This window comes from Chrysoperla carnea, chromosome 1 (genome assembly GCF_905475395.1).
Source record: "Chrysoperla carnea chromosome 1, inChrCarn1.1, whole genome shotgun sequence".
Lineage (NCBI taxonomy): Eukaryota > Metazoa > Arthropoda > Insecta > Neuroptera > Chrysopidae > Chrysoperla > Chrysoperla carnea.
In genome coordinates, this window is record NC_058337.1 from 113,410,034 (window position 1) to 113,436,247 (window position 26,214).

General features: G+C 29.1%; 5 protein-coding genes and 1 non-coding gene across 9 annotated transcripts; 3 read left to right on the forward strand and 3 right to left on the reverse strand.

Moving 5' to 3' along the window:
* The first annotated feature begins 7,350 nt into the window (after positions 1–7,350).
* LOC123290738 (endoplasmic reticulum-Golgi intermediate compartment protein 3) lies at positions 7,351–14,415 on the forward strand. The gene is made up of 8 exons (XM_044871030.1): positions 7,351–7,578; positions 7,648–7,806; positions 10,284–10,403; positions 10,468–10,496; positions 10,556–10,623; positions 10,958–11,313; positions 13,920–14,121; positions 14,187–14,415. Exons 1-8 carry the CDS (start codon positions 7,479–7,481, stop codon positions 14,317–14,319), a joined length of 1,167 nt encoding a protein of 388 aa, XP_044726965.1. The 5' UTR covers positions 7,351–7,478; the 3' UTR covers positions 14,320–14,415.
* On the reverse strand, positions 8,453–9,691 carry LOC123290739 (evolutionarily conserved signaling intermediate in Toll pathway, mitochondrial). Its single transcript, XM_044871031.1, has one exon. The coding sequence runs from the start codon at positions 9,605–9,607 to the stop codon at positions 8,468–8,470; it is 1,140 nt and encodes a 379-aa protein (XP_044726966.1). The 5' UTR covers positions 9,608–9,691; the 3' UTR covers positions 8,453–8,467.
* Positions 12,224–13,418, reverse strand: LOC123290741 (reactive oxygen species modulator 1). Its single transcript, XM_044871034.1, has 3 exons — positions 13,269–13,418; positions 13,001–13,154; positions 12,224–12,547 (listed from the first exon to the last, which is right to left on the reverse strand). The coding sequence occupies exons 2-3, from the start codon at positions 13,132–13,134 to the stop codon at positions 12,439–12,441; spliced, it is 243 nt and encodes an 80-aa protein (XP_044726969.1). The 5' UTR covers positions 13,135–13,154; positions 13,269–13,418; the 3' UTR covers positions 12,224–12,438.
* On the forward strand, positions 13,588–13,659 carry Trnap-ugg. The gene has a single exon. It is a non-coding gene; the product is annotated as a tRNA-Pro (tRNA).
* On the reverse strand, positions 14,342–16,423 carry LOC123290740 (transcription termination factor 3, mitochondrial). The gene is made up of 2 exons (XM_044871033.1): positions 15,628–16,423; positions 14,342–15,062 (listed from the first exon to the last, which is right to left on the reverse strand). Exons 1-2 carry the CDS (start codon positions 16,391–16,393, stop codon positions 14,785–14,787), a joined length of 1,044 nt encoding a protein of 347 aa, XP_044726968.1. The 5' UTR covers positions 16,394–16,423; the 3' UTR covers positions 14,342–14,784.
* A 922-nt stretch (positions 16,424–17,345) lies between these two features.
* Positions 17,346–25,204, forward strand: LOC123290742 (phosphatidylserine synthase). Of its 4 annotated transcripts, none has more exons than XM_044871037.1 (8): positions 17,346–17,573; positions 17,713–17,971; positions 19,670–19,980; positions 20,258–20,512; positions 20,777–20,999; positions 23,552–23,645; positions 23,885–23,989; positions 24,313–25,200. In XM_044871037.1, the coding sequence occupies exons 1-7, from the start codon at positions 17,395–17,397 to the stop codon at positions 23,944–23,946; spliced, it is 1,383 nt and encodes a 460-aa protein (XP_044726972.1). In that variant the 5' UTR covers positions 17,346–17,394; the 3' UTR covers positions 23,947–23,989; positions 24,313–25,200. The 4 variants fall into 4 exon arrangements, with proteins under 4 accessions (XP_044726972.1, XP_044726971.1, XP_044726973.1 ...); XM_044871036.1 differs by having other exon boundaries at positions 25,072–25,196; XM_044871038.1 differs by having other exon boundaries at positions 25,119–25,196.
* Positions 25,205–26,214: the final 1,010 nt, after the last annotated feature.

A 26,214-nucleotide genomic window follows, 5' to 3' on the forward strand; every position in this document is an offset into this window, starting at 1 on the left:
ATTTATGCGCTTTCCCCGGCAAGGTAGTCTCTTTCATGAATAGATATGTGGTATATGATACCATCCTCTATTATCACGATATTATAGTTGGACTGATGAATTCTAAGCACGTTCCCAAGTACTTGACCCATATTACATAACACCTTACGTTATATATTGCCGTATATCATAGTATTAAAGATATCAACGATATGTTGTTCTATTTCATATGATCAAACCAAGCAAATAAGACATTTTATTAGTTAAATTCTGATACGAGCAGTTGTAGGTTTTTAATTTTTTTTAAAGGATTATCGGGGCTCGCACTATCACAGCACTTGGCAAACAATATAAAGTTAGTTCAAGTATTATTTTAACTACAAAATGCCAGTAAAACCCTCGACAAGGCCTATGGCTTTTGTATATACTGAAAAGCTTTTTTCATTCTAAAAGTTTTTAAATGTAGGCAATTTTTTTACGCAAATATGTTACATATAGTCTAAAATTGATAAAAGTTGAAAACATTAATAGCAAAAAAATATAAGTTGCAATAAGAAATTAAAACACCATATTGAGGTTAGGTTCTTTTTCGGTTAAAATAATACTTAAACAATATATGTACATTCTTTTCTTTCTAAAATTTCATTTTTGTATTTGATATTTAACATTTCCTGTTAAAATCGATGCATATATGAACAATTTGCCAGGTGCTGTGAAATTTTTTTTTTTATAAATTAAGAAACTTAAACTTTACATTCAGAAACTGCTCGTTATACCATGTATATATGAAATATACATAGTATATTAAGTTTCGTCCCAAGTTTGTAACGCTTAAAAATATTGATGCTACGAACGTATAGGTGTTCATAGAACCTAATTAATCCATTTCCGGTTGTCCGTCAGTCCGTCCGTCCGTCCGTCCGTCTGTGGTCACGATAACTCAAAAACGAAAAAAGATATCGATCTGAAATTTTTACAGCGTACTCAGGACGTAAAAAGTCAGGTCAAGTTCGTAAATGAGCATCATAGGTCAATTCGGTCTTGGGTCCGTAGGACCCATCTAGTAAACCGTTAGAGATAGAACAAAAGTTTAAATGTAAAAAATGTTGCTTATAAAAAAATAAAAAACTTTTGTTTGAAACATTTTTTTGTAAACATCACTGTTTACCGACGAGGGCGTTAATTAGGTGCAAATTTTATAGTATGTATTAATATAGGAATATCAAAGTGAATATCTTTTGTTATTTACGTGACGTCAAAAAAACAAACGATTGCGCATCAACACTTGCGCATTATATGAGAATATCAGTTAAATATGTCAGATATGTATGTATGTGAAATGTGACAGTGTGTTATCAACACTGCCTATACATGGTATTTCAACAATTAACTCAGTCAATTGTTTGTTTTCACTTGTTTCAGAATTTAAGTTACCAAATGTCTTATTTGCTTGGAGTAATATGATATATATATATCATACATGATTTCTAATTGACTTGTAATAACATGTACTTAATTTACTTCAAATAATAAAAATAATTTATCATTAAAAGTCTAAAGATACAACTAATAGAGTTAATTTTCAAATATCCTGTAAATACGAAACTGAGTAACATACGTCCTACATTACGTCCAAATAAGTCTCTGATCTAGCAATGACATTCGGCATTTGTTCCGACTTCGCTAGTATCCATTATTCTCTATCAACAAGTAGGCCTTCAGCCTTGTTCGAAGTCTCTGACGCCATTTATCAGTTTTGTTTTAGTTTTGCAACCACCAAAAGTGATTGAGAATTATGAAAATTGTCTATAAATGTTTTTTGGCGGAATTCTAACAATTGACGTGAATAGCATCCAGATAAGTTTCCTGATCCATTTTTCAGCTTAGGGACTGATCTATTATGAACTATGTTAGCCAAGTTTAAATGTTTATCGTTTTGTAATATAAATAATTTTGAAATGAAAACATAAACCTATTTTTCAATTTGTCTGTGTTTACAAATATGTATTATTATAATCTTCTAATAAATTATTGCATCGAGGTATAATCAATATCATATTTTAAACCAATATTGATTTTACAAAAGGAATAATATTATCATGAACACAGATTAATTAGATTAATTGATAATCAATTTAAAATGATAATTATCTAGCTGGATAATAGTAATGACAATTGTGTAGGTATAGATATTGATTATGTTATGGAACATGACATGGTCTAAGGGTCGATCATAGTAAACTCTCCCAGAAAACATTGAATTTCGATTAAGGTTTTCGATGAAAAAAAATTAGGATTCAGCACCAAAAAATTCAAATCTATAAAATTGTGAACAAAAGGGAGGATAAGTTACTTAGGTCAAGGAAAGTGAGGACTATAGCACGGTAGTCTTTGTTTTTAAAATTTCTCAGCAAAGCGGGCGAGTATCTGCTGTAAAAGTAGGTATAAAATAAAATGATTCTACATCAATATAAAAGCTAATCTTGTTAATGAAAAGTACCTGTTTTTTAAATGATCTATTCCATACGTGACCCAAAATAAGGCATTTTTTCTAAAGTGGCCAAGTAAGTCAAAAGAATGGACGCCTTTGATATAGATAAGTAAGTTGTAAACTTATAGAATTTGTAATTCTAGGTTATAGAACAAATTTGGTCCATTAACTGTCGAAATGAAAACATTTATGTAAGGAAAGGCTTTACTACGATCCGTTTTCCAACTAATTGGTATACCCAATGCACCCTCTACTAAATATGTAATATTATTGTTTTAAATTGATATGGTAATGGCTTTTACCGATTATTGTTTGTATGAAACGAATAGTTGATGGTCAACACATAATTTGGTTATTTTGGGTCATTTACACGTAAAACATTAGAGAACCATTATATAACGGACATGACGAAGGAAAACGATCTTAAGTTTTTCTATTTTTTTATGCTCTGTTACTATTAGACTAATATCCATCTTCAAAATATAGTTAAGAGTCAATATAACAGGATAAATTGCTTTTGATCTTTTATTTACCTCAACTGCTTTTACAAGCCTACTAATTTAAGGTATCTACAAATTTTCGACTCTCTATCTTCTTTACTTTTGGAAAAAATGGACACTAGAGTTTTGTCCTAATTTGCACCCTCACAGTGCTGTTTACGAAAAAATGCTTCCAATAAAAGTTTTTTTTTTATAAGGAATATTTGTATATTTAAACTTTTGTTTTATCTCACTAGATGGGTCTTACGGACTCAAGACCCAATTTACTTATGTTGCTCATTTACGAACAGTTCTTGACAAACTAATAATAGTTTTAATCCTTTAGAAATATCTATAAAATGCAATTCTGCTCAACATAAACTATGAATTTATATCTGACCAGTAGCTTTTTCACATTCGAACAAGTTATACTTTGAATATTGCGTATATGTAATACATAATGCATATGCAAATTTTCAAATACACAAGTCCATTATGAATCCTATGTACATTTATTACGCTTGTACTCAAGTTTCAGCCTTTTACTTTCCACAAATATTTTGATGCCTTTTTAGAAAAGTAGAGAAGAAAATAAAACCTTTTTTCATGAAATTTCTATTATAATTACAATTAAGAAAATAATTCTTTAAAACTAAAATAAAAGTATTAAAAATGAACTGCAGTTGTTTTTAAACAAGCTTTTGACACAGCCATCAGAACAATAATTCTAAATTTATTACCTAAAAACCTTATTTTCAGTTTGTTCATTAATTATGATAAAATAAAGGAATTTCAAAAGCATAACGGAGATAACTTTTTAAATGACACATCAGCTAGCGACGGTATATTATAAGAATATTTTTTTAGGGTGAAATAAATGCTTCCTCTTTCTGAACATGATGAATGTACTTTACAAAAACAGAGACTTTCAAAGAATGGCATGCGGCACAGTTCGAATTTTCATCTCTTTTCGTTATCAATGGTTTTAGTTTAGAAGCTTTTAAATATGCTCTTTACATCCAACAGGTGCTACCATCTATAAGCATAGCATTGTAAGCTCTTGAATTGGTTTTTAACTTAAATAATAAATTTTTTCTAACTGTTAAAAAATCAATCAATTTATGTTCAATGTTTTTCAAGGCAAACACCAAAACACCTTGAACTTGTTTTTCTATAATCAGTATTTCGATATTTAATTGTTCATTAAACTAATGAAATAACATTATGGTTTATCCGGTCACTGAGCAAACTGCTATTCTTGTTTATAGCAATAGTCGGCCCAAGCGAACTATTTTACGGTATTTCAACAAATTTTACATTTAGAAAATACCTAAAGTTAAAAAACTTGCGATGATAGATTTAAGATTTTTATAAACTTACAGTGTGGCTTGGCACAAATAAAAGGAGTAAACTAATGAAACATGCATTAAGTATGCCGTATGTGTAATGTGTATTGCATAAAACAGATGGATAAACATGTCTTTCAAACAAAAATAAGTCTTTAAACACTCGTTCGATTCTCTGCTACTGACATGTGTTATGCAATTCTATACATCCACTCTTTATTCTCTCTGGGAGCTACATCTACAATTATTGGAAGAGAAAGTAATATTGGATAAAGTATGTTTAGAAGCACTGAAGTAGAAGATATTATGTCAACGAAAATGTCTAACTTTATCTATACAACTTTGTGTAAACATTTTAGTGATATATTCTCAAATTTGTTGTAATTAAACATTTTACGTTGACTAGTTTATCTCTTTTTTATATCCTTAAATCACAAATGTCTGCGTTAGATTTAGATTGCTTCCATTAATTTTCAGAAATCATATAAATCACCATACTCCAAACCCAAATTTTGGGTGTGATTTTTGTATGGCGTGAATTTGTCGAAATCGTCAGCTTGACGCCGAAGTATGCGTAATATCGTCAAGTTGGCGATAAGAAACAATTTGACGCAACACAAAAAGCATAACTACTCCCTCCAAATTTGAATTTAACGAAATTTTAAACAGTTGGTTATAAAATTAAGATGACTTTGAAGTCAAGCCTCTATATCTCTTTACGCCAAAGTATTGTCTGCGTTTAGCAGAAGTGAGCGCCAGAATAGACAACCCATGTTCGATAATCCATTTTTTCTAATACATGAGTTACAAGTACTCTCTTTCCGTTCAGGTCCACTCACGTCGGCTAGACGCAGCTATTGATTCTGGCTAAGTGGGCGTATTTGTACTACCAGCTTACGTGAATAAAGAAAGAAAACCTAATAGAAAATCGTATACCCTATAAATTGTAGTTTTTCATGTTTTAGCTACAGATCTATGTTTTTCATTTAAGATTTAATATCACTTTATAGTGGACAATCTTAACTATTTATCTCATGGGCACAATCACGAAAAGAAAATAATTCGTGTCATATATTTTAATTAAACACAGCAATAAGATAAAACTTAATCTTTTGCATTATCTCAAATTAAATGAAATTGAACATTTTTGAATAATCAAAATACAAAAGAAATTGTTAGACAGGTCAATTATAAAAATTTTATCGACCGTATATAATTCGATTGTAAATACCTAATAAACATTATAATTCCAAAGTACTATCACAGTGTAAATACAAGATGCATTCAAGTAAACGCGTCGGAGAGTGTATTAATTTTTACTACTAAAACAATGGGAGTGTTAAAAAAAATCAGCTTAGCTATCAGTAAGCTTAGCTAGATTTCAGAAAATCTAACTATAAAATTTTAAAAGAACAATATTTATCATTTATACTGGATATTCTCAGTGATGGATTACCGCCTAGGCCCGTGAGGCCCGGGCCTAGGGCGGCACAATTTGGGGGGCGGCAAATTTTTCAGAATGTCAAAATTTTAAATCTGATATAATGTAACGACAATACATTTTAAGGATCTATTCGAATTTTTTTTATATAAATTTACAAATAAATTTCTATGAAATAGAATGGAATTTATTTTCTGATTAACTTTTTTATTTGTGAGTGCAATACTGATAAAAAATGTTTTATAACAGAAATAATTGAATATTGATAAGCTTTTTTTGAAGAATTTTCAAAGCTCTGTTGATTTTTTGTATCTTTAGTAAAATTAATCTTACATGTAAGCCGCTTCTAGAATTGCACAATGTTTTCTTATTTTATTTTCAATGATTATATATAATAGGTTGGCTGATAAGTCCCCGGTCTGACACATAGATGGCGTCGCTAGTATTAAATGCATATTATTTTTATATAGTACCAACCTTCAAATGATTCGTGTCAAAATTTGACGTCTGTAAGTCAATTAGTTTGTGAGATAGAGCGTCTTTTGTGAAGCAACTTTTGTTATTGTGAAAAAAATGGAAAAAAAGGAATTTCGTGTTTTGATAAAATACTGTTTTCTGAAGGGAAAAAATACAGTGGAAGCAAAAACTTGGCTTGATAATGAGTTTCCGGACTCTGTATTTTTTCCCTTCAGAAAACAGTATTTTATCAAAACACGAAATTCCATTTTTTCCATTTTTTTCACAATAACAAAAGTTGCTTCACAAAAGACGCTCTATCTCACAAACTAATTGACTTACAGACGTCAAATTTTGACACGAATCATTTGAAGGTTGGTACTATATAAAAATAATATGCATTTAATACTAGCGACGCCATCTATGTGTCAGACCGGGGACTTATCAGCCAACCTGTACCGTATAGACGGTATACCGTCTACGGTCTAGACCGTATAGACGGTATACCGTTCTAGAATTGCACAATGTTTTCTTATTTTATTTTCAATGATTCTGGTGTTTCATATATGAATTGATATAAGTATTATAAACGGATAAATAATATAAACGGATTCAAAAAAAAAAAATTTCATCTTTTAAAAAGGGCGGCTAATCAGACAGGGCCTAGGGCGGCAAAATACTTAATCCGCCACTGGATATTCTAAGTACTTATTTAGTACTAGCAACTTTGCTGTTCTGAACATGCCTATTGAAACAACTCAGACGACACCTGCTCTAGTCCCATTCAAGAAGTTTGTAAGGATAAAATCCGATGATGAAATAAAATAATAGCTATTTTACGACTGACTATAGTAGGTAAATATGCCCCTACTGAAATACGTTAAACTAAGATGTTCAGAAGTAAATTTTTATTTTTTACTAAAGACCTAGTTCAGCTTAACATTGTCATTTACTATAAGCTATTCTGTTGATAAAAATAAAAATCTTCATGTTTCAGATAAGAAAATTATATCCTAAATCATTCAGCAGAATCAGTCAGCGATTACTAGACACGAAGTAAATGGTTATTCATGGTTGAGTTAGCCTGAATGCAGCCAATATTCAAGTGGTGTACAAACAAGGTACACGTCATTTGTTAGTTATTTTTATTCAAGATTGACGTGGCAACACTGCATTTACCAGCCGGTACAATTGTCACTTTGAAGTTTGTTTTGAAGTAGTTATGTTTTTATAATAAACATATCACTATCCAAAAATTTCTTGAATCTCAGTAGTATAAATACATAATGGAATCTCGTTTTAATTTAAATATTTTACGACGGTTTGATGCGTATCCAAAACCACCGGAAGAAATTCGTTCTGTAAAAACTTACGAAGGAGCGACAGGTTAGTAGTTTGTTTTCATTAAATTTTTCATTTAAAGGCAAAACTATCAATGAAAATGTTTGATTTCAGTTACAATCATCAGTACAATTGTGATAATTATACTAGTGGGATCGGAAGTTGTTGATTTTTTAACACCAAAATTAAAAAATGATTTATTTGTAGACACATCGAGGAATCCTAATTTAAAAATCGATTTAGATATTACCATTCCAACAATTTCATGTGACTGTAAGTTTATAATATTTTTTGAGTACCGTAAAACCACAAACTGAGATAATTTAATGCATAATAAATAACTGACTGAACTTGAGATATGCTCGAGTACAACATAGAAACACGATTATGTAGAATAGTTCATTATTTTATGAAAGTCTTAAAATTATGGTTTTTAAAATGCCCTTTTGAATACAAAAAGTAGAGATAATTATTATTGCGGAATTTTATTCGCTCATAAGTATAGCATAGGGATAAGTGTTGCATAGCGCAGGGTGCTAAAATCGCTTGGATATGGCAATGTACTTGACATTCAAATGCTGAAAAATAAATTAGTATCCTATTTTGTATCAATGTCCTTTCTATTTTCTTACAAAAACATTGACGATATCGCGATGCAAAAGTGTTAATTTCAGATATATTTGACTCAGATCCTAAAAAAAGAGAAAATATGTGTCTTGTATATGTGTATATTCCTCGAGCTGTATATGCAATATGTTTAACATATACGTAAACATTCATTAATTAACTCGTTTCGTGTCTATAGAGATGTGGCTTTTATTTTTATATAATTGTTTAAGCATAAGACAATATTATTTGCCTAAAATGAGTTACCGCGAAAGGGGTAGATATTAGTAAATAAGAAATAAAACGTAAGAAATAACTTAAAAATGATTTAATCTTTATTCTGATTTAAATTCATAACACTTTGCTCTTTCGTAGCATTTGAAACAGTTAATTCCCGTTCCGGGTGTCTCAATGTAAAAACAACCGGAATCTTTCCTAATGCTGGATTACCATCTTTTTCCATTAAACGAATCCATGATAACAGTGAATCTTGAGATGATGTTCCCGTGGCACAGATTGCCAAATAAATTCCGTCGTCTTGTTCATGAATCGATGGAATTACGCTCACTTTTTTTGGTTTCTCATAAATTGGTATTCTTAAATTACTAACATCATCTACATTTTCCTCTTCCTGTGGTAGTATCTTTTTCGGTTCTGCACGTAACACAAAATAATTAACAGACGCATTACGTAACCATAAATTAAACGGTCCTTCCACATAAATAGACTCAGTAATTTTACATTCTTTGATCAATTCTTTTTGCTTCGGACTTTGTGCACTAAGTATCCAGGTTTTATCAATAGAATCCTCTACATCTGCTGAATTATATTCAATAATTTGTGTCTGTAAATCGACACTCGTCATTCTAGTTAGCGCAATTCGTGCTAATTCTAATGTATCGTTTGGAACAGGATTCGGAATTGGCCATGGGGATAAGTTCTTAAATTTGGGCATCCAATACATCATACGCCAATATTTTCGTAAAGGATATCCACGATGTCCGAATATATTTAGTAAAATCGCTTCAAGTTCCACATCTGGAATAACTCCATTATTTTCCATCTGTTCTAATAGATCAATAGCAATTTGCTGTTGTTTGGGGTAATGCATGAATTCAGCTTGAAATATATTTTGTGGGATAAATTTTCCTTTCGGTAGGACACTTATCAACTTTTTATACGCTTCTAAATCTTTATGTACACCAAAATCTTGCATGTGCTTTAAAGCTGTTGCAATAAATTCAACATGACCTCGTCGTAATTTATCTTTTCCTTCGAATATACGAATTAAATCTAAGTATGTTTCTTTACTTTTATCTTTTGCATCTGCAAAACTATCGCGTAACGCTAGAGATTTTTTCTCATTTTTGAACACTATTGAATTAAGTGTTATAGTCCTTTGTGATTGTTTCAGGGCACATATTTTCGTTAAATATTTACAGTTTGAATATAATTTTATAACAAACATTATTTTATTTTTAAATTGAATTTTAAAAACATTATTTTATTATGTTACATAACCTCACATACTTTTCAACGTTATTTAATTAAGTCTATAATAAATTTATATAATCTAATTATTTTTATTAAAACTTATATTTTTTATTCATTTTTAATTGACAAGTTCGATAAAATCGTTTCATTTACATTTTCTTTTAAAATTTATTTTACTTTTAAAATTCATTGAGTTATATAAAAACTTTTCTAGAAGACAATATTATAATATTCATAGAGTAGTAATAGTTATCCACTTTTACTAGAGTGTTATCTGCATTGTTATACAAAAATTTTGTTAATCCTGTTGTGTTTCGCTTTGTTTAGCTCTCGAATAATACAGTGGGTCATTTTAACCCATATAGAGACTTTTACTATGCATCAGTTATTAAATTCTAACTATTATATGTCTATATAGTGTTTAATCTAAATTTACATCTCGGACTCAAATTAATCCACATTATTTTTCTTTATAAAAAAAACAGATCTTTCGGTTGGATTGAGAAAATTCAATGAACTAACAGAAATTGATTTATTAGATTTATTTTTTGGTTTCGGATTTCACTCTAGTGCGATGAGAAAAAGGATTACGTGCTTATGCTTATAAATAAATAACAGTCAATGATTTTTTAATTTGGATTTGTTTTTAGTTCTAGCTTTAGATGCCATGGATTCATCAGGAGAACAGCATTTAAGGATAGACCATAACATTTATAAACGAAGATTAGATCTGAAAGGGCAACCAATTGAAGACGAGCCAAAAAAAGAAGGTGAAATTAAAATATTTTATGCTTTCCGTTTTCATAATACTAAACAAAGATTTTTTTGTTACAGATATAACAAAATCTGCTTTAAAGAAAAAGGTAAAATTAAAAATTTTAAATTTAAAGATTTTTTTTTTTAATTAAAATTTTGTTTTTAGGAAAATAGTACGGCCGTAGGAAAAGTAGAATGTGGTAGTTGTTATGGAGCAGCATTAAACGATTCACAGTAATTAAAATTATTTTTTCCTTTATATTCGATGTTTTTTTCTATATTAAGTATATTCAAAATTTTTGAATATACTTAACTGGAAATCGAAATAACTTAAATATGGAGTAAAACGTCAAGTTTTCTGTCAATTTCTTACAAAATTTTACTTAGTAAAAATGAGAACTTAATGACGATCCAATATTCTGAAAAAAAATTTAAGATGGCAGCAATTTCTTCCATAAATGTGTTATATTTTTGTCGAAATGCTTTTTAGATGAAAATCTACAGAAAAGACATCGCATGTAAAGAATTTAATAAATTATTGTATAAATTAATATAAAAAAATTTGTAGATGCTGTAACACTTGCGATGACGTAAAAGCCGCTTATCAAGCTCGTAAATGGTCAATGCCAGATTTGGATAATATCGAACAATGTAAAAATGAACATTATTCGGAAAAATTAAAAAGTGCATTTAACGAAGGATGTAATATACATGGTTCATTAGAGGTAAATCGCGTTGGCGGAAGTTTTCATATTGCACCAGGACAAAGTTTTTCTATAAGTCATGTACATGTCCATGATGTTCAACCATTTTCATCCACTGCTTTTAATACTACACATTATATAAATCAATTATCGTTTGGACCTAGGATTAATAATTCGTTAACGAATCCTTTAGACGATCATAGAGCGATTGCCGAAGAAGGTAAGTAATTTTTACACATTAAGCATAAGTATTACAAATCAACAACGTATGTGTTTTGACTATGCCGTTATAGACTACATCAAGCGTTCTTATCCCTCTTAAAAACATTTCTAGCCTAATCCGAGAATTTTTGTTCATGTTTATTTCTAAATATAACGATTTAATTTTTTTTCTTAAATCTGAGCGCCATTTTTGTCAATACAGAACTGAAAGTGCTTGATAAATCTTTTATAGGATAATTATTTCACTTAAATTTAAAATTGATTCGAAAAAGCGTCGAGAGTTTGATGTATATATCGCAGCCAGCTAACTTAATTAGCCTTCCAATTAACATCCTACCCTTTTTACTAAACGGCGCCGTTCAGCGGCCTGAATATATTCAGATATTCAATCACACACCTATGAAAATGATTTGATCGATAACATTTTACTGCTCGCCGAGCCTGGTCATTGAAATTTACTTTACTTTCTACCACCTGGTCAAAGTTGTATCCAAATCTCATACATAGATCAATTTCTCGAATCGATTCCGAGCAATATTTTAGATACTTATTTTTGTTATCACACTTAAGTTCTTTTAATTTACAAAATGTTAACTTTATAAACCCAAGTATTGATAAGGGTTAAATATGGGGAAACTATCATAAATCAGATATAAATTTTGCCATACAACTTCTATTGGCTAGGCTGAGTATATTTATTAAACCTTTAAAATAATAAGAAACAAGATTTTTTTAAATAAATTCAATTTTTATTTTAAATTAAATTTTAATAATGCCTAAATTACAAAAAATTATAAATATATTTCTAACCTACGTCTATGTAAAAAATTGTATAACAGTAGGTAGTTACCATTTTTTTTCAAAATTTAATTTGAAAAAATTTACATTGTAAATACAATTGTTTAAATTTTAATTCACAAATAAGGTAATACGTGAATATATTTCGGATATATTAGTGAATTTATCTCAAAATTTCCTTATAAAAAGATAATTTGCGGTTACTTTTAAAGTTGAGTGCGCAATTAACTTACAAATAATTTTTTACAAGGTTTCGTAAAGGGAGTAACAAAAAGAGTGTTTAGATAGTAAGAAAAAAAACATTTGTAACAACAATTGCATGATGCTAACATCGCAGTCCAGTTCCGATGGCCATAAATGTCCCGAATGATCCACCACCTTGCAACATGACCTTACCAACTGTGTTCACTAAATCTCGGCCACGTAATCCACTCCTATTGACAAAGAAAAGTTCGTTAAAAGTATTAATTATAAGCAATTAACTTAAATCTGCTTCTGTACTAGTCACACTTTGATCATGAGTGAATATCTAACTCAGTTTTTGTCCGGTACAAATTGATCCGTGTATTAGCTTTTACGTTGTCTTTATTATTTTGTCTATTTCGTTTCTTTGTCATTTTCGCTGAGTGTTTAACTTAACTAGCTAAGAACTTTGTTCTTTCGAGGACAAAGTACTATTCCATAACACACTGAATTGTCTCAATTTTTATAGTCATACTCCCAATTAACCAGGTAGTTGGGTTATGAGTTACGGAATTAATTTAATTTTAGACATCTTTTTTAATCTCGGCATGTATAAGTATTTCATTTGTATACAATAGATAAAAATGTGTGAAAGAATTATGCCTATATGCCAATTAATACACGTTAAATGAAAATCAACCTACCTCAATGCTGAGAAACCACCAAAAAGCGCCCCACTTGCTAATCCGACACAAAATCCAAGCATAAATCCCATTTTCATTTTATCGAAACATGTTGGACCATGATGTTGTTGGTACACGCTACTTGGGACCGGCATTTTCTTATCAAATTTTTAACCTTCAATTGAAAATTCTAATTTTATAACCTTAATTTCAAGTACTCTTTTTTAAATCAATTAATTTTTCTTTCGTAAAAATTACTGTTATTACTTGCTTAAATTTTTAAACTTACCGTAAAATAAATACCAAAAGAATAAAATATTTCTGATGTAATTTAAAAAATTTTCATCCAACTTTCAATGAAATACTACTTTGATCTATAATTGAAGTGACGTTCAAGTTTCTGACACCATATTGAATATTTGAAAGTTCATTTATTGAATACCCATGTAATAAAATATATACGAAATTTTGTTTCTATGGTTTAGACTCCTACTTGAAACAAATTAATTTAGATTATTTTTCGAAGAAATATTCTAAAATTTTGTTATGAATAAAGTATTACGTCATTGAGAACAAAATATTTGAGTTTTCAGGCATTAACATGTATCGGCTCAATGGTCTAGGGGTATGATTCTCGCTTTGGGTGCGAGAGGTCCCGGGTTCAAATCCCGGTTGAGCCCAATTTTTTAAAATTTTATTTTTTCGATTCTATCATTATTGTAAATACCACATGTCACGTGAAAAATGTACCGAGCATTAAAAAAACTCAAAAAATAAGTATTATATGAATTTAAAAATTTTAGTACAATCAGGTATAAACAATTATCGCTTTGCGATTAATGAGACCAGAACAATTTATGAAATCTCCACGATGCAGACGTTAAATAAAACCTTCCGACAATTTCAAAATCATAAGATAACGTCTCTTATTTTATTTCAGGAGCTACAATGTTTCAATATTACATAAAAATTATTCCTGTAACATACGTAGGTAAAGATCGAACAACATTTTATTCAAATCATTTTTCTGTAACTAAGCATCAAAAACCTGTACATTTATTAAGTGGAGAATCCGGAATGCCTGGAATATTTTTTTCTTATGAACTATCACCATTTATGGTGAAATATACAGAGACAATCAGGTATAAAAAACGTTTCCGTCAACAACCTGAATGCATTATTTATGCCCTTTTTTTTTTATTTTTAGGCCCGTGGGACACTTTGTAACTACAATATGTGCGATTATTGGTGGTGTTATAACAATAGCTGGTATTGTTGTACGAGTTTTGAATATTTCACGAGAGTCATTACAAAAAATTGAATTGGGTAAAGTTAGTTAATAATGAATGTTCCATTTTCAAATTGTATATTTTATTTATTTGAATGTTTTTTATTTTAAACTATTAGAGCAATTAATATACACGTTTTTACAAGTTACAAAATTAGTTTTATTTCTTATAATAACCTCTCTCTTTCGGTCGTTAGTTTTTTTTTTAAGGCTCTACGGCCTTTGGCGCTATTTTGGTTAATAACGTATTCGCTTTCTTCTATTTGTTTTCCGATGGCAATATCGAACGAACACTAACGATATCATTTCAAATGTTTTTTGACAATAAATTATTATCAAATACTATAATAATATTATATTACATTATTATCAAATATGATAATAATTGGAATAATATTTCGGGAGTGCTCGGTGTTGCAAGCTTCTAGAAGAAAACGAATTCGCTATAAAACTAGATGACAGAAACGTTATAAGTAAATATTTTGCAATTTTCTAAAAAAAAAAAATCGATATTTTCCTACAAAGTTTTCAAAAATGTATTATAAATATCAATTGTAGATTTTGCTACGTTAACAGCAAAATCAACATCTCTCCCTTGAATAATTTCCTTAATTGATATATAATTCTCTTTTGTTGGATTATATTGTACTTTATTCAGTTTTTCCAAGAACTGATGGCGTTCTTTTAATCGGGCTTTTCGACAAAATAATGTTTCAGGAAATTTTAAAATTATCTTGTGTGGAATTTTCATTTCATTGTGAACATAATAAAAAGTCTCAATCATTTGTTTTTGATCTAAAACAAAACTAAAATTAGTTAGAATTAAAGCCTATATTTAGACCAATAGCTAGAAATCTGAGAAATTTTCTCTGTTTACTAAACAAAAAGAAGTTTTTGAAACAGAAAAATGATAGAATTCACAAAGCCACCTTTTTCATTCAAAAACTCCAGAACTATGAAAGTCTAACTTTTGTTATTATTGACTAAATGTATGGCACGCCATTTTACTATTTAATGTCCGAAAAAAAATGATCGTAATAATAATACATTATTATTATGTTATCATCATAATACTAATCATTTTCATTATGTACATAATTTTAATTCAATCATTTTTATTATGTACATAATTTTAATTCAACCATTTTTATTATGTACATAATTTTAATTCTCTATTTCCATTATGTACATAATTTTAATTCAATCATTTTTATTGTGTACATAATTTTAATTCTCTATTTTCATTATGTACATAATTTTAATTCAATCATTTTTTTTTAATCTAATTCAAATAAAATTAACTGATTTATTATTATGTATCATCATAATAATTTTTAAAAGAAAAATTTTTTTAACTTACCGATCATCCATAATTTGGGCCGTTTCAATAATAATTCTTTAACTTCATGTTTTTGAAATCCCATTTCCTCCTGAATGGCAAACGTATTTAGTTTAATCGTTTCCATTTTATAAGTAATTAATTTTGGCTGAATAATAGCTAATTTTCGTACTTCTCGTCCATTTAATGAAAATGTGTTTTGAAAATGACCCAAACGTCGATCGATTCGCTCCGTAGCAAACATTAACCAGTATGGATTATTATTTAAAATTTTTGCTATCATAACAGGTGAAAATTTTTTTAATTTTAAATATTCCAACCTTATTTGTAAATAATCTAAATCTTCTCCAAATATTCGAGGATTTTTTGTAATAAAATTTCCTAAATTACTCGCTTCAACGCCATGATCCGTTAAAAAGATTATATACTTTTTTATATCACGTTCAAAATCTAATTTTAAAATAAATTCCGGCACTCCAACTTTCTTTTCTAATTTATGTAAATTTACACCTAATTTTATTAGCTGTTGCAATGTTTCGGATTTATCAGTGTACGCTGCAAAATTAAATGTAGGCCGAAGACTTGGTGCATATTCGGTTAAATCAATTTTACAAGGTTTTAACATTAATGGATCGTCCAATTTTTTTTCCGTCTCAGGTAATGTAATTTCATTACTTGACCATTTTCTTATCAATATGTGGAATGAAATTTTATATTTTGATGAACTAACACATAATAATTCTTTGATTTGTTGGGCATTGTTTAACAATTTTTTTGAAATATTCATTTTTTCACAAAATTATGAAGTACAAAAATTAAAAAATCTGAAAAATATCAATGATTAAAAGTGAGTTTTTGATAGTCCAAAAATAGTTTTGGTATCCGTAAGTAACTTTCATGAAATAATTAGTGGGTCATGTTAAAGTTCTTAGAAATTAATACTTTTGCAACACCATTTATTTTGCCTGATGAGCTGTTTGTTTAACAAGTGTGCGACGATTTCGAAAATTGGACTGGTATTTTGGTAACTTCAAATCCAGGACCAGGAAAGAAACTCAAAGTCAGTCCTAATAAAAAACTGTTCCTTAATTATTGGCAATATTTTTTCGTTTACTGGATAGATTTTACAGAAATTGAATAAAAATTTCCACAGTCTAAATCGATTTGCATATTGCTTACGTATTCGGTTTTTTTTTTAAAAAAAGGTTTCCAACAAAATTTTTGTAGGAAATATTTTTGGCACCCGGTATTGCTTTTTTAAAGCTAATTAAAATAGTACGAATGCAACTTATTATTTGGAGTTTTTGAAGATAAAGCTTTAGGTACCTGTACAAGTTAAAGGGTAGGTTTATTTTTGCATTATAAACTCAAAAGCTTAAGCATTTCATTGTTTTCAATAAATTCAAATTTTGATCATTTAGTCATAAAATACGCAGTTCTCAAAAGTGGCAATTTACTACAATTAAGGCAAATTTCAAATATAAAAGAGACAAGGAGTTTAACAGTTTGTTAGCTTGTTAGCTCTACGAGTTAACTCTCATGACAAAACGCTAGTGTCCCATAAAAAGTTTCACTTCTTTTATAATTCACAGACAAAGCAGTGTGTATTTGGTATAAAAATTCAAATTGAGCGGTATAAACAACTAGCGCCAATTAGACTTTGATTTCTTCCACATAAACTACAATACTTCTCTGTCCGAGGTTTTATAATATATAACCTATATATATTATATGTAAAATAAAAAATAAAATTTAATTATTAAATGATTTAATAAAAATTTAACTAATATGAAAAAACGTAGTTCTGTACCAGATGTCGATCGGGATCCGGAAGACGAAAATTATAAATTTTTCGAAATTAATGAAAAACCTGTTAATGATATATCAATTGAATTCTTTTACAAACCTCACAGCATTACATTATTGGCATTATCGATAGCTGCTGTTGTATACAAAGCTTTCGTTAGGTAAAATCACTCAATTTTAATACAATAACATAATTTTCATACTTTTACAAGAATAAATATGAATTTTATTTGTAGAGAGAGTATCTTCATACGCAGGCGCATCATGTCTATATATATATTTTTTGAATTTATGTTTTAGGGATGATAATGATTTAGAAGATAATATATGGGCAGGAATATGTTGTGTTGTATTCTTTTTTATGATTATATCAATTTTAACATTCCCAAATGGACCGTTTACACGACCCCATCCAGTTGTTTGGCGTGTGGTGTTTGGTCTTAGTGTTTTATATGCACTGTTGTTATTGTTCCTATTGTTTCAAAAGTATAAAACAATTATGGCCATTATACATTGGCTGGATCCAGGATTAAAAGAATTTCATATTGATATGGACAGGGTAATTATTTTGTTATTTGCAAGCTCTTGTTTCTAAATACATATAGGAACTGTTTTCACCCTTAATATCATTAAATAAAGGGGCACTTTTACATAGAGACCATTTCACCGTTTTGTTATTGCCATTTCAAATATAAAAACTTCGTTTTTTTTTCCTTATCACGAATCAAGTAGACTTTAATGTTTATTTGACTAGTATTAGCCACTAACTTGAATAGCGACTTAGACCAATTAAGGAGATGAGCTTACGGGCCAAGTAATTTCAAGTCATGACTCTTATACTGCCAAAGTTACGATTGCGTACATACGTTAAGATTACGGAATACTATGTCAGTTACTGCTATTAATCAAGGAAATAAATCCGAAAAAACCGTCTAACCCAGGATTCAAATCCTCGTAGGTTGATTTTTGTAGGAGCCATTGAAAAATGTTTGAATGTACTCAACAAAATCATTTTCATGCGAACTTGTGCTTTTTCGATTTACACCCATAAAATGGGACAGAAGTACTCTACTTCCGGACATCGAATCCTAGTCAGTTGATTTTCGTAGGAACCATTGAAAAAATGTTTGTCTGAGTGTACTCAACAAAATCATATTCATGCGAACTTGTGCTTTTTCGATTTACGCCCATAAAATGGGACAGAAGTACCCTACTTCCGGACACCACATTCTCTTTATTTACGATTTAAAAAAAGTATTGGATTTTATATTTCGGGTGATTCTAAGTATTTTTCGGTACTTGACATTTTTTAACCAATCTAAATGTTTTCGAGATATAAGAATTTGAAAAAGAAAGTGGATTTTCGCCGAAGGCTCGCTATTGATTAAAATTTTGATTATCTTGTGATTCCGGTCATAAATTTAATTTTAAAGCCATTATGTATTATATTTTGGACGATTCTAAGCATTTTTTGACTCTTGGCAATTTTCACCATACCTCACCGTTTTCGATGTATAAGCATTTGAAAAAATATGAGTTTTAGCCGAAAATTCTTTATTAACGAAAATAAGGATTATTTTGTGGTTTTGGTCAAAAATTTGATGTAAAAACCGCATTATATTATATTTTGGGAAATTCTAAACAGTTTTTGAAATTTTTTATCTAACCTCACCGTTTTCGATATGTAAGCGCTAACTACGAGAAAAAAACGCGTGTCTATTTGAGCTATACATAAAAATATACTCTTTTTTTTTATTATTTTATTATATTTTTTCAAACGCTTATAAATTTTATGACGCAGTAGGAAATATTCATGTATTTTTTTTATATTTTTAATTCATTGGTTACACCGTTATAACAAAGTAAAAAATATAAATACTGCTTAAAATTGCTGTATTTAAGTGTAAAAAAATATTTAAAATACATTATAATTTTAAGATATTTTAACGCAGTTTTTTGGCGCTCTCTGTTGATGACGTATAAGTACGTGATCTGTCCGTTGGTGACAGTTCAATGTATAATTTACACTTACAAATGCCCTCACTGAATTTGTACTTTTATTAATTAATTTTAAGTAATTAAAAAGATATTAAATACTAAAATAATGGTTTAGTTGAAATGTACAATCATTAAAGTTGCGGAAGAAAAATATTTGAACCAAATTCAAATTTCATGAATATTCCCTATTATAATGAATTTGCCTCAAAAATAATGAAGGTCTAATTTTGATAGTTTTTGCGTTGTATCTTAATCGTAGGAATATGGTGTGAACTGTTCAGATATATCAGTAGAAAGAATTTACAGTTATTTGGATGTATTCGCATTAGGACATTTTCTGGGTTGGATGTTTAAAGCAATCCTTATCCGACATTTAGGTATATTATGGGCGACAAGTGTTATGTGGGAATTTACTGAAATGGCATTTGCCCATTTGTTACCAAATTTTGTTGAATGTTGGTGGGATGCATTAATTTTGGACGTAATTGTTTGTAATGGTTTGGGTATATGGGTTGGATTAAAAATTTGTAAGATTTTGGAAATGCGAGAGTATAAATGGGTCAGTATACGGTACGTATAAAATAAATCTAATTTATTATTCGGTGTTTGATGGTTTTTACTGATTAACACACTTCTATCAAATGTTCTCCACAAAATGTCTTTCTACAAAACATTCGTTTTGGCGAGGTACTAATCAAATATTCTGTGTTTAAATAATATAATTTAAGGGAGGAATTTGAAGCAAAAACGTTTTGCTTGACAAAGTTATTGCCAAGATCATTGCGTGCCATCATAAAATCATATTGTTTCAAAATATTTCTAATCATGATTTTCTGGTCTCGAACAGGGATATTCATTCAACATCAGGCAAAATAAAACGTGCAATGTTACAATTTACACCAGTTAGTTGGACCCATGTTCGTTGGTTGGATCCGAAATGTACATATATGCGTTTTATTAGTGTATGCCAATTAGTGATATTTTGGCAAGTTTCGGAATTAAATACATTCTTTTTGAAGCACATTTTCGAAATGCCTCCATCGCATCCGTTCGTTACCATACGATTAATGTTTGTTGGTATTGTGGTTGCACCATCTGTAAGGTAATTATATTTTACTGTTAAAGATTCATATGCTCAAAATTTCTGCTGTCCCGATAAAATTTATGTTTTATTTTTATTTAACCTTTAACAATTTGGTAAGGTACTTTTGGCTTTTTTTGATAAAAAATGTATCAAGCCACAAATGTTTAAAAAAATTATATTCGATAAATATAATTTCGTTTACCTTAAGTAATTTTTTGATTTGTGTTTTAATTTATAATCATGCTAAGTAAATTTAAATAACTTTAACTTCCCTCTTTCTAGGCAGTATTATATGTACGTTACTGATACTCAATGTAAACGAGTTGGTACCCAATGTTGGGTATACGGTGTCATTATGGTCAGTGAAGCAATTTTATGCATCAAGAACGGCAAAGAATTATTTGAACACACTCAAGCTTTGAATATTATATTTTGGTTATTCCTTCAATTTTGTGTTTCTGTAATATGTGTATATGGATGTGTTTTATGGCATCGATATTTCCAGGTAATTTCCTCCTTTTTTTCAGTAAAAATTTTTAATTTGTAAGCTTTATTAATTATAACAGGGTGTATCAAAAAATAAATCTGTTTAGTTTAACTTTGATACATTCTGTATTATGTTGTAATTTGATTAAATTTGTGACTGCATTTGAAACGAAAAAATATTTCCAGCCAGTAATTTACACAATGTCTGAAATAATTCAGGGTAAGCAAAATACAAAGAAAATATGTTGATTATAAAATTAAAAATTATTTTGTTTTTTGTGCTTCAATTTGTAATATTTTAACTCTGGAATTTTTGATTAAAATCATTATTTGTTTATCAAATAATCAGTGGCGTGGCGTAAATCGTTCGACGTCTTTAATTAATCATCTCATAAGAGTAGATTTTAGGACCTCTTAAGATGTATCCTTAAAATAACACTTGAATCTGGCTTTGATCGTCAAATTAGGGTCCTATCTAGCTGATAAAAATAAATTTATGTCCAACGTCAAATTGTAAAAATTGAGTAAGCGACATAAAAGTTCATTAATATTGAAAGACGATATCTCGGGGTTTACATACTATAAGTAATCCCCTAACCCCCTTTTTAATAAAAGACATGGTAATAATAAATGAATCGTTATGGTACTGATAAATTGTATGCAATATTTTAAATTGTTATATCTATTCGATAGTTAATTATAAAATTTAGCCATTACTGTCAAAATCAATTCTGATAATAAAAAGCTGGACTTATGCTTAGTTTTTTACTATGTGTCGCGTTTACTATTACGTGACCTAATTTGATTCTCAAACTCAGCGTCAAGCGTCAGCAAGAAAATACACCTTAATATGTATCAAATCTGAAATCCTGAGACAAAATTTACTGTGTATGTTCATTCTTCATTAGGCTTTGCGCGTTTTCATAATTGCAACGATCACGAAAAATTAATATTTGTTGTTGCCAAATTTTGATCATAAGCTGGACTTCTGGCCGAAAGTCCAAGCCAGGCCAAAGGACGTCTATGATAATGATTGGCCAAGAGAGCGGAGATAGTTTGCGTTTAGCAGTTATAAGTTGGTGTTTAATGTTATTTTTCACATTCCGCAGGGTTTGAGCCACCTATTAACAGTTCCTTTCTTAACATAGCTTCAACTGTTGGTGTTCGCTTATCAGATATGTATCAACAATTTAAATGCTCTTAGCCTTAAAGGTTTTAAAATTTCTGCCTAGAAAATTTATAAAATTTTAATTAAAACTATTTCCCTGCAATTTTAAAAGAGAATCCATTTCCTGAACCCATCACGCCACGCCATCGTGAATTATTCATAGTTACATTTAAAATTTTTAAATAAGAACGAATTGAATATGTATAAAAAATTACATCATTGAAGCTTGTGCTTTTTCAGACTAAAAATGTGCGAAAAATTCGTTTTAAACACTGAAAGCATTTCATTAATCATTTTAAAGAAATATACTTTTTGTTAATATTATGTATGTGTCTTATATTGATAAATTCAGTGTTTTATTTTCATTCGTGGTTAATTAAAAATTAATGAGAGATTGTGATTTTTCAAAGTATGATTTGAGTATTGTATTATATATAATTGCTCACTTGCTACGCCTTTGCCCCTCGCATACAAACAAATCTTTCAAAAGTTACTAATTAAAGGTTAAATACTTTTTAATTATGCCAAAAAAAGAAGTACTTTATGATTAAAATCTTAGCTTTCACCAATCATCAATTTTTTTTTTACTTTTTTAAAATGGCGGAGTCAATAACCAATAAAAAATCAGATCGTCATTTTTATACTCTTCTTGGAGGAACTCTAATTACAGTCTTTGAAGCTAAGAATTATATATACTCGTATTTTGCATTGTCTTAGCGGCCTGATGCAATTATCGTTAGTCTTTTAGATCAGGTTTATTCTTTCAAAAATAAATCTTGATCTAGATTGAAAATATTTAAGTTATCAGAATGCATTTATATGAATTTTAACATCAGATGAAGTTTGCCACACAATCTGCAAAGTATGTTAGGGTATAGTGGAGATTATCAGAGATCTTGACGATTAATTTCACCATATGCAATTCAAATTAAGAGAAACTAGCTCGACCCGTGAAAAATTTCACAGTGAGATACCCGTGGCTAAAAATAGGCTAGAAAAAAATAATAAATAAGTGAGTAATTTACTTTCTTCTTATTCATAGGCAATTTTATTACAGATATGATATTCAAATTACATTATGAACAAAATTAAACCTTAATATTATTTCTCTAGCCAATTGTTTTCCTAAGAAATAAGGAAGGTAGGCTTGAGAAATAATATATTACATATTCATAAACAAAAGTGATCAAATTGACAGATTGTAATAATTGACACTTTTCACAGGATTATCTTCACGCTTCCCTTACAGACTTTGAAAATATGTGGCATAAAACCAAAAAAATATATCCTACTTTGTTATCATTCCCCAAACAATTTTTTTATAATTTTTTTTTACGTTTTTTTTTTTTTTTTGAAAACTAATCAGCATGTGTGTGTTTTTGTGTTTGAATTATAATTTCCAGACATCAAATAACGACGTTTCACAAGAATGTTCACCAGTGAAAATATCTTCAAAAAATCAACTCCATTCTTCTTTGAATCAAAACGAACAAATAGGTATGATGAACTCATTACTATATCATTTACCATCAACTTCTGCCAACGAATCAATCAAGATTAAAGTTGTTTAATTATATTTTTAAACTTTTTTTTTTTTTTTTAACTCAAAATTTGCACTTTTTTTTATCGTTTTCACTCATTTTTTGTTTTACGCACACGTGATATTCGATGTTGTTTCATTTCATCAATTTTTCATTTAGTTAATTTTTCTCTTTGTTTTGTTTTTCATTTTCAAGGGGACATATTTAGTAGACAGAAGATACCTGATGTGAAAAAACTCAATGATAAAGAAGATTGAAGGTTTGACGCGATGACACAAGTGCTTTTTTCGATTGTAAAAGGTTGGTTAATTCCATGTTGTATTCGTTTAATTTTTGGGGGAGTTTTTTTAAAAGCAAAATCGTGAAATCTAAGTCTTTTTAGAGCAGCTTTTTTTTAATTGCAAAATTCCCTTTTGATATAAACTAAAAATATTCGAAATTAATATTTTTATAGACTTTTGTTGTTTTTTATTATTAAAACCACAAACTTTGTTCAAATTTCAAATGCATATCATTGAAATTTTTAAAACTAAGCTCTATTTTTTGAAAATAGCATTGAAATACCAAAAAATAATATTAATTTTTATTCATAATAATTTTATTAAACTTTTCTTTTGTAACAGGGTTATCTCAAGTAGGAAAGTCTTGAACTGTCCAATTAACCCTTAACTGCAGCCGTGATATTCGAGAGTTGAAGTTCGAGCAGGTCGTACTGTTCTCAAACATCAAAAACGTTAAGAAATAGAAAACTTTTGCATTCACCTATTTATTTAGCTTTCCTGCAGCCTTCTGCATCATTCCATTTCCTGTTCATAGACTAATCTATCCAACCGTTAAGACCCGGAATAATTATATTCTCTAGTACATTTACACTTTAATAAATCTTTCTCTATTAACGATAAAAAATATACAATAGACACTCTCACTCAGAGGTAAAATGTCCTTAGGGTAGAATCTATTAATCTTCTATTCGCTCTCATTTAAACACTTTTCTTGAGCGCATTGATGGGAATAGGGGTAAGCCGTAGTCGTCGGAGGCAAACTGCCCTAGAGGCCATCGTTTCAATTTCTCCGCTCCGAAATAGGTCATTCAGATGGCGCCGTTTCATAAGCCCATACAAAAACGATCGGAAGCAATATATCATTTTTCGTTTTTTTTCCTACTTTCTTTATTCGCAGTCTATTTTATAAATCTACGTCTGTAGTTTAAGGGTTTATCAATCAATTAATAATTGATTACTATTCTTATAAACAATTCAGATACAATTTTGACATAAATATTCCTAGTGTGGCAACCCTGTTACAATTTTAATGAAAATATACTTAAGTCATTCTCCTTAAATTTCTTTCTACTATAAATTCACAATTTCAAACGATTATAGGTAACAGATTCATCGAAATGCCAAAGGGTTGCACCTTTTTATTTAAGGGGCAAATTTTAATAAATCCTACATGTATGTGACCTATTTATGAATTAATGTCTGAATTTTTGTTTTTCATAATATATATATATTTTTTATATTATAAACCTTGTAAATTATTGGAACAATAAAAATTGTAAATATCCTAAACCAAACGTTTGTTACATATTGTTAAAACTTGGATTTAATCCAGGGAAAATTATATTACATTTACCTCGAATAATAAGTACCAGTTTAAATCATTTGTAGCGACAGTGGCATTTGATTTTATTGGAAATACGAAAGTTTCGTATCGAAAATTTATTATTATTTGTTGTCACATGTCGCAAAAACGACTTGTTGTAAATGCTGCTTTTGTCAAAAAGTACTGGGAATTTTTCTCAATTAAAATAGATTTGAATAATCTCGGTTACGCCAATGCTTTTTCCAATCTTGGAAATTTTTCGAAATTTGAGACTTGATCTTCAACCACAATTGTTGCTTTATAATATTATTATCAAAATTTTGGCCATACAAAAGGCTGCAATATTGCCAAATAGTTTTCTTTGTCGATTAACACTCTGGAACGAATTTTTCGATATTTTCGTCCGTGGAGAAAGATGAAAATTGTAGGTTCGTCGATTAAATAAATGCAATCTAAAACTTTCAGCGAATTAGCGTACAAAATTCCGTTTATAAGACAAAATTTGAGATATTTAGTTCATTGTAAAAATCATATCACAGTGGTGATATGTACTGATTTAAACAGATTTTGTCAACAGTTCCGGAATTTTTTTATAAAAAATTTCCACTGCTTTTTGACGAATGTATATGTGAAAATGAAACCATTTGAAAAGATATTTCGGTCAGATAGGTTAAATTTTTGAATAATATTTTCATCGAATGAAAAAGAATAACCATAGCGGAAACACCAGAATATCTAAAACAAATTTTAAAAAAGGCATCCAATCTTATTGAGGTCTCTTTTTCATTTCATTTGTGTCGCAATTATCGGTAGGTAGGATAGTTTACTATCGTTTGAGATTACGAATTTTCAACCAAACTAACATAATATTATATAAAATTAAAAACTGACTATAATTCTAGATTTAATTTCAAAGATTC